Below are 8,933 nucleotides of genomic sequence, written 5' to 3' on the forward strand. Positions count from 1 at the left end.
AGAAATTTTAAGCGGGAGTGCTGCGCATTTATTGCCCATTCATCCGTCCTCTCTTCTATCAGTCGAGCCGAGCATTATTGGAAGGAAAGAAGCGACGAGAAGAGAAAGCAGACGTGGACCTGTCCCTGGACAGGTGTCGACCCGTGAATGGATCAGAGCACGGATTGCGTAGCACTGTTAGGGTACCAATTTTTTCTCGAACTGAAGGACATCAAGTACCGCAGGTGAGTTTGGACTCCTGCTGACTCATCTATGCCCATGCCAGGCCGTGTCTTTCTCTTGATGTATCTCCTGGATTGTAAATCCGTTCTTGATTTTCTTTGAGGTACAGTTTCTGCACATCTTTATACAACATACAGAGTCTTTTCAAGGTCGATAAGGATTCTCTCAACTCTGCTGCTTTGTATATCAAATCTTTGCAATCACAACGGTTTCATATATTTTCATGGCTTATCTTGAAAATCATTGGAGCTTTTTAGCATATATCCAGACATCTCTCAGAAAACTGGTCTCCATATTCTCTATGCAGTTATATTCGAGAGTGTTATTGTTGTCTCAGCATGGCAGTTGACATGATATCCCTTTTGATGTAGATTGGTATGCCTTGTATACAACAAACTTCAACTCAAAAGTCGAAGAAATATCATGATGATTCTTACGGTGTACGAGCAGTGGATCTATGACTAGGCAGGTCAAGCTCTACAGTCTACGTCTCCTTCGCATTTTTACCCTTACATAATACCACCATTCTTTACCGTTGCCCAAACCTGAGCTAGAACAAGCTGTTCAGTTGATTCTTTGAAGTCATGAAGAGCCTGGGTCATCCTTTCTTTGATGATACAGTATCCATCAGGATTTTCAAATGCTGTCAGCCCCAAGTATGGCGATGGCAGCTTTTTTCGATCATTATACCCAGCAGGGGCTTCAGTCTCTGAATTTTGATGATGTATAAATTTGGAAACAACTTCTCAGTAAAAACTCAGTAGCCGCGGCTTCACGTGCCATTGCAGACAGTTGGAACATATCAAACTTCAAGCAAGAGGCAACTTCATATTTTAGGACTCTCAGAATTCATAATTCTCACACAATTTATATGAAGTCAGGTGAAATGGGAGGTGGAAGTGGCGAAGAGCCACTGATATTTGTAGAAGGAGAAATCCCAACAATCAATTCAAACTGCTTTTTGAAGAGATAGAAAACAGAACCGTATCATCAGACCCAATTTCTCGACTAGTCAAAGAGGAAAAAACAGTCAAAATCACACGCGACAAATTCAGATTAGTTCCAAACGAGGAAAAATTTCGATTTTCCAAAAATCGTAAAACCAGAGAAGACGAAAACGAAGCAAGTAAACGCGGGTGGAGAAATAGTCAACCCTCAATTCTCAAGTCTCAGATGGCCGAAAAAACAGAGCTTTTCAACGACCCAACTCCAGCTCAATCAGTCGTGATCCGCACAAACCCGACTCGAAACCAAAAGCGAACAAATTCGAACGAACTCAAGACTGACATGCGACAAACTGAGAGAGCAATCGGAGAGGCGGACCCCGCCTACACCGCCTCCTCCCCCGCCGCCGGGTGCGGCGGCGAGCTTGTCCTTGAACCCGCAGGAGAAGGCCCAGAGAGGCGAGTTGGGCTGGTCGGAGGCGGACAGGACGAGGGGAGAAGCGGTGAAGGGGAGCTGATGATCCATCATTGGCCAGGGACTGTAGACGTCGAGTTCTAGGTCGGGCTGCGGACTCGTCGGGCTGTCGCGGCAGGTGCGGCCGGGGCCGTCGTCCTCCAGCTCGGGCATTTTCTCGGGAAAGGACGGGATTTTCCGGGAGAGTTCGCGAGGGTAGGAGAAGGAGAGGAGGATGGTTGAGAGAGAGGGAGAGGGCGATTCTTATCCATTTATTTTTCCGGTTCTCTTCTTTAGTGGAAGTCAAGCAGTTGGACCAGTTGCGCCACGAGGAGGGAAGAAATAACAGGGGAAGTGATTCTCTACAGCAGCCAACCACCATGGATTGTCTACAAGTACTATTCTCAGGTAAACTCGGTTGACATTCTTAGCTGAAAGAACGACGACGACGATGATCATTTAAGGAAAATTAATTTAACTATGTGATGATAATGTAAGTATTCCTTTGTCGAGAGTACGAGTAAGTTTTATTAGAATAGTCTTATGTTAGAGAATTGATGCGTTAGGATTTATGAGCTAAGGGATAGTCTAGGTAGACAGTTTCTCTGAATGTAGGCCTCCTAAAAGGTAATGAATGCGTGCAAAGGTTTCTTCGGGTCAAATGGAAATTGTCCCTTGGCTTGATTGCAAGATCCACTGCTGAGTAGGGACGAAAGTCGGCCTTAGTAATTCAACGATGCCAAGTGGAAGGCCATTGCTCAACGGATAATAATTACTCTAGACATAACAGGCTAATCTTCTTCAAAAGTTCATGTCGGCTGTGAGGTTGTTGATATCTTATAATTAACTCTCAACTCATTGATTTGAGTGTTTTTTGGTAAATATTTTAATGGATTCAAAATTGGGATCCCTTTTGCCGATATCAACAAATGGATCTGTAGTAAGAAGAGATGTAATATTAGTTTTGCATTGCAACCTCCTATGGGAGATTCGTCATTAATGGAAACAACGTGAGATCTATTTTAATGTAGTATGTTATGAGTTGAAATATAACAAATAGACACAATTGATATGTTAGATCCATTCAAATATGGAAAACATAGTTTTAGAAGTTCTTGTTCTTGCTTACAATTTCGATCAATGACCAAAAAAAATAAAAAAAAAAAGATCTATCTTCATTCTTTTCATCTTTGTTAAAGGTGAAGGAGCTCTAACATAATGTGAAGTAGTCATCGGGATGGCAAAATTTAATGTCTTTACATTCGTTTTTTCCTCTCTTTTAAATATAAGAGGTCGATTTCCTTGTAGCCTTTTGTCACGCCCCGAACCTCGAGCGCGCCAACATCCCACTGCGGTCGATCAAATGCGACGTCCCAGGTTAAGTCGCCGACCCCATTTTATTTTATTATTGCGCAAGCGGAACGTATTATAAAACCCCGACCATAAAATACGGGATAGAAAAGCAGAAACAATTTCACAACCAATCACTTACATAACTCAACGTAATTACAAACAGAGGTCTACGGCCAACGGTCACACAAGACAAGGCTCTTAAAAAGGAATTGTCCTATGGCCTACAAGTCGGGCACGTCCTCCAATCCTTATAACTTCCCTCTGCAACTCCTCAATCCCAACCAAAGCTATCTGGTCGCTCCGCCCACCAGGGACCTGAAATTTTAATCCCACAACCGGGATGAGACGATGTCTCAGCAAGTTCAACCCCCTAAACCCCTATTAGAAAGAAAATACACCCCGGGTGGCCTAGCCACATCACACAGAAGACTTACCTCGCCTCAGTTCCTTCCTGCAGGTTAGCACAATTTCAAATCACTCAATCACAGATAGTAATAAGAACTTAAACAACCGGAACGCATTCTTTTTCATATAACCAACCGTGACGTCCCGAAATTCGACCCGTTTCGATAAAGTGAAATGGGCATTTCGTCGGCGTGCCTATAGCCTTTTTCTCTCGAGCCGATCACTCACGAGTTAACTAACCTATTGGGTGAAGCCGTTCGAAGGGATGTATCACCGTAAAATCCCTAAAAGCTACCTAATTGGTTAGATTGAGCTAAAATCACGTCCGATCGATTTTTAACCACGAAATTGAACTCGATTTCGGGAATCGAATTTTAAGCGCGTCATAATTCTTATTTTAGGATCCTGTCTCATCGCTCGTCAATTTATTGACGAGTCCGAAATTTCAATAAAGAAATTATCGGAAGAAAATTGAAGCCCAAGTGAAAATAGAAAAGAAAAGGAAAATTTGCATAAAAGAATTATGTATTTCCTTTTCTTTTTCTCTCTCCCTCTCTTTTCTTTTCTTTCTTTTTCTTTTTCTCTCTCTCCTTTCCCTTTCCCTTTCCCCTCGTGCGAATAGCCCCACCCACTCACTTTTCTCTCCCTTATCTCTTCCCTCTCTCTCCTCTCTCTTCTCTCCCACTTTTTCCCCCACGCAACCGAACCCTCTGTTTTTCTTTCTTCCTTGCGTGCGAACGAGGAGCTCGGAGACAGCAGCTCGCCGAGAACCGCTCGCCGCTCGTCCCGCCGCCGCACCGCCGCGCCGCGCCCGTGCGCCCGCCGCCGTCCGTGCGCGCTCAGGCCGCGCGATCCAGCGACCCAGCTGCTGTTCGCTTCTGTTACAGCTTCGTCCAGCCATCCCCGGCCACCTCCGGCCACCGCCCAACCCCGCCGGACCTCCCCCGCAACCCCCTCGCCCTCCGCCGGCTTTCCCTCGCCGCCCTAGCCGCCGGAGCAAGCCCGATCGGCTCTCGTCAGCAGACCCACGGAGTGGGTTTCAGCCGACTTCGGGCCCGCTTTTGGGTCGTTTCCGCCCCGAACCCGAGCCGTGCTTTGGGAACAATCGTTCCTCGCGTCGCCGCCGTCGGATTGATCCGATTTGCGGGCGATTTGGTGAGTAATCTCACTAATCTTGGATTAGTTGACTAATTATGCTTTAGGTTGGTTTAGTTTTAATTAATTATGTTTAGGTTGTTAGATTAGAATTAATTAGCAATTATTAGTCAATTGTGATGTGATTTAAATAAATTGATTGTGCAATTAACAAGTAGACGTGGTCTACTATTTATTGAAGCATCTCGAATTTTCCGACGCCAAATCGGGCTTCAATTTGGCGATTCGGGCCTAAGTGAGATTTTTGGGCATTTAAATATTAATTTTCGGAATTAACTTAAATAATTATTTATTTTCCGAAAATTCAAGGGAGATGGTTCGGAACCGGAATATTATGCTGATGACCGTGGTGAAGTCTGTTTATTTAATCGGGCTTTATTTTAAGCTAAATTGAATTTTAATATTAATTATTTAATTTTAGAAATTAATTAATTAATTATTTATTTCCTGAAAATTCAACTGAGATGGCCTGGAACCGGAAAATTATGCTGATGACCGTGGTGAAGCCCGTTTGTTTAATTGTGTTTTAGTTTGTGCTAATTTGAATTATTAGTATTTATTAATTAAATTTCGAAATTAATTAATTAATTATTTATTTTTCGGAAATTAAGATTGAGATGGCCGACGACCGAAATCTCGTACCGATTGTCGTGACGCAGTCCGTTTATTTATTTGAGCTTTGAATTGTGCCAAATTAAATCTTGCAAGGGGTCGAGTGGGACCGTAAAGCCATTAAATCTTGCAAGGGGTCGAGTGGGACCAGTAAAGCCATTAAATCTTGCAGGGGGTCGAGTGGGACCGTAAAGCCATTAAATCTTGCGGGGGTCGAGTGGGACCGTAAAAGCCATTAAATCTTGCAAGGGGTCGAGTGGTACCGTAAAGCCATTAAATCTTGCAAGGGGTCGAGTGGGACCGTAAAGCCATTAAATCTTGCAAGGGGTCGAGTGGGACCGTAAAGCCATTAAATCTTGCAAGGGGTCGAGTGGGACCGTAAAGCCATTAAATCTTGCAATGGGTCGAGTGGGACCAGTAAAGCCATTAAATCTTGCAAAGGGGTCGAGTGGGACCGTAAAGCCATTAAATCTTGCAAGGGGTCGAGTGGGACCGTAAAGCCATTAAATCTTGCAATGGGTCGAGTGGGACCGTAAAGCCATTAAATCTTGCAAGGGGTCGAGTGGGACCGTAAAGCCATTAAATCTTGCAAGGGGTCGAGTGGGACCGTAAAGCCATTAAATCTTGCAAGGGGTCGAGTGGGACCGTAAAGCCATTAAATCTTGCAAGTGGTCGAGTGGGACCGTAAAGCCATTAAATCTTGCAAGTGGTCGAGTGGGACCGTAAAGCCATTAAATATTGAATGTTGCTGAGTGGGACTCTGAATAGCAATAGTTTGAATGACCGGGAAATGGTCAGGTTGACATGTAATCGACAAGGTCGATTGATCATTGTTTTGATTTGATGTTGTGAATTGATTGACTGAATGGGAATGACCGTGAGTGGTCTTGTTGAATTGTCATCGACTAGGTCGATTTGATTGATGCCTTGATCGGTGATACGATTGCTTGAGTGCCTATTGTGAATTGTACTGACTTGCAGGTGGGATATGATGCTAAGGTACGCCTTCTGACCTATGTGTGTTTAGGCAGCCTTTAGTATAATGGTTTACTAATCGGGCTTAGTGGGGTAGAACTCGCTGAGACGTAGTCTCATCCCAGTTTGGGGAAAACCATTTCAGGACCCCGCTAAGGAGCTGAGGAGGAAGAGTTGGAGAAGGATTTTTGGAAGAAGAAGATAATCTTGAGAAGGGCCTTGAGGACGGCCCAGGTGGACTGAGATGTTATCTTCTTTGATATCTCCATTTTGATGTGAATAGAGCTTAGAATAAAAAGTTGTGAATTGTTATGGTTTGTGTTTTGTATAAAAGTGTGGTTATAAATTTCAATATGAAAAATATGGCCCTGCTTTTCTATCCCATCGTTTTATTGTCTGGGGATTTTAACTGCTTCCGCATGTGCTAGTTAATGAAAGGGTCGGCGATACTTTGTCCTGGGATATCGCATTATAAAATCGACCAAATAGAAGGATGTGCACGTGCCGAGGATCGGGCGTGACACCAACAACCGCGAGGGTCCTGATTATAGGACTAAATCGTTATGACACGTCCCATTCCATGCCACACAATTCCGTCCCATAATCCGACACATCAATAACACCCAACATGCATTCCAGTTATTATTCACTGCCACACAAGGGCATAGCCTACTCGCTGTTCGGCTATCTTCTGACACTAATGCCAGGCATCGCCTCCCCCCATGGAGCGCGGCTTCGTCAGTACGTCGACGGCATTCCCGAAGGAGCATGGGCGGAATCTCATGCGACCCGCATCCACCGCGTGGGCATCCCATATAGGGGCAAGTCCGGCTCAACAGCCCAGGACGGTTCCTCTTAGTTATCACACAGCCAAAACATACTTTCTCAGGACACTTTATACTTAAATCAATGCTTCAACTTAAAATAGTGGTCGTGCCATTTTTCTTCATATTAAAAATATTCCGAAATAACTCACGTGTGTGGGGACACACCAATTTCGAATCAACAAGCTAATATCTCACCTTTTTCAAACCCCACTATTTAATATAATCATTAAAATCAATTTTGCAACAAAACCCGACACGTGGGTTTTTATGAATGAGATCCATATTTATCACAATCAACACTCAATTTGCCACATCAATTCATCAAATTCAAATTCTAAATGCACAGCAGCGATCAGCACGAAATTCGAGAGTATAAGGTCCCGACGAAATTTTCGAATTTTAATAAATAATTAAATTTATTCCGAAAATTAATTAAATAATAATATTCACATTTTTCGCAATCCACATTCAATTTATATTATCCGACCATCAATTTCAAAATCCGAACACACAAAGCAGCCGATCAGCACGAAATTGAGCAAAGAAGTCAGCCAAAAATAATTTTTCCGTTTTTTTTTTTTTTTTTAATAATAATAATATTTTAATAATTTCGGAATTAATATAATATTATAAATTTCCAGAATTTCGAAATCTTTAAATAATTCAAAAATAAAACCCTATTATGTCACATCAAGGATTTATTTTAAAAATAAACACACTTAACTTTAAACTAACCACACTTTAACTTAATTAAACATCCTAATCTAATCATCAATCAAATAAACTAATCTAACCACCTAAACTTGCTTAACTTAGACTAAGCACACTTAGGGCATCATTAACCCTCTAATCAAGATTTAGTGAGTTAAACTCACCGGATTAACGAGCCGAGCGAACCAAAACGACGGGGACGACGCGAGGATCGACTTTCCTCAAAGCGGGCCGAGCATCCGGGCTCGGGAAGGCGGCCAAAACGGGCCACGAAGGGGCTGCCATACCCATTTTTCTTGGCTGCTGTCCATGGCGGTTTGAGGCCGAGGAAGGGTAGATCCGGAGCTTGGATGAGATGGGGAAGGATCGGGGAAGGTTGGGGGGTCAAACCGGACCAAGGCGGGACCCGAACGGCGGCCGGAGGTGGCCGAACGGCTCCGGCACGAGCTGGTACAGCAGCTGCGATGCGAGCTGAGGCGGAGAGGAGACGCGAGCGGATCGGCGAGCCGGCGAGCGCGCGCGGGCGGCGCGGGACGGACGCACGGCGGCGCCGGCCACGACGGCGTGCGAGCGGGTGGCCGGCCATGGCTACTCCTTCTTCTTCTCTGCAAATTTTTCTGGTTCTTCGCACAAAGAAGATGGAGGAGAAGCCAACGAGAGAGAGGAAGAAGAGAGGGAGGAGAGAGAAGGAGTGTGGGCTTTTTCTTTTCTTTTTCTCTTTCTTTAATCCACAAAAATGGCCCACCACCATGACATCATTCATGATGTACGCCATACTCCACTCACTCAAAACTCTCACAACATTATTCCAAGTGGTTTCACTTCATTTTTCCGCCGGGTCCAATTTTGTGCAACAATTTCTTCAATTCCACTTGATTCTCTTCCAATTGAATCAAATTGAAGTTCATAAAATTAATCCAATGCCATCACACTTTAATTCACATCTTCACTTGTCCATAGAACAAACTTAAATCCCAAAAGCGCGACCAAATGCGAGCCTACTAATTTCTCAAGTCAAATTAACCATTCTCTGATTTAATTTCTGAAAAACTCGGATTGCATGAAAAATCTTCCAAAGATGATTCGATGATCCCGAAATGATTTGTGACACACCCAGACTTTCAATTTCCGATTCGATCTCAATTCCACGGTTAATTTCACTTTGGCACGATACTAGCGCGGCCCAACCTAGGGTAGCCTTTAGAAATTTTCACGCATTTGACCCGTGGTTGATTATCTCAAGCCACAATGTACATCTTTGAAACATTGGCGACT

General features: G+C 43.8%; 1 protein-coding gene and 1 long non-coding RNA gene across 2 annotated transcripts; one reads left to right on the plus strand and one right to left on the minus strand.

The window, feature by feature from the left end:
• Window positions 1-3,119: 3,119 nt before the first annotated feature.
• Window positions 3,120-8,323, minus strand: LOC120295533. The gene is made up of 2 exons (XM_039316747.1): window positions 7,823-8,323; window positions 3,120-3,288 (listed from the first exon to the last, which is right to left on the minus strand). Exons 1-2 carry the CDS (start codon window positions 8,242-8,244, stop codon window positions 3,261-3,263), a joined length of 450 nt encoding a protein of 149 aa, XP_039172681.1. The 5' UTR covers window positions 8,245-8,323; the 3' UTR covers window positions 3,120-3,260.
• Window positions 4,473-6,499, plus strand: LOC120295534. Its single transcript, XR_005552922.1, has 2 exons — window positions 4,473-4,533; window positions 6,266-6,499. It is a non-coding gene; the product is annotated as an uncharacterized LOC120295534 (long non-coding RNA).
• Window positions 8,324-8,933: the final 610 nt, after the last annotated feature.

The sequence above is a fragment of the Eucalyptus grandis genome, chromosome 7 (genome assembly GCF_016545825.1).
Source record: "Eucalyptus grandis isolate ANBG69807.140 chromosome 7, ASM1654582v1, whole genome shotgun sequence".
Taxonomy (NCBI): domain Eukaryota; kingdom Viridiplantae; phylum Streptophyta; class Magnoliopsida; order Myrtales; family Myrtaceae; genus Eucalyptus; species Eucalyptus grandis.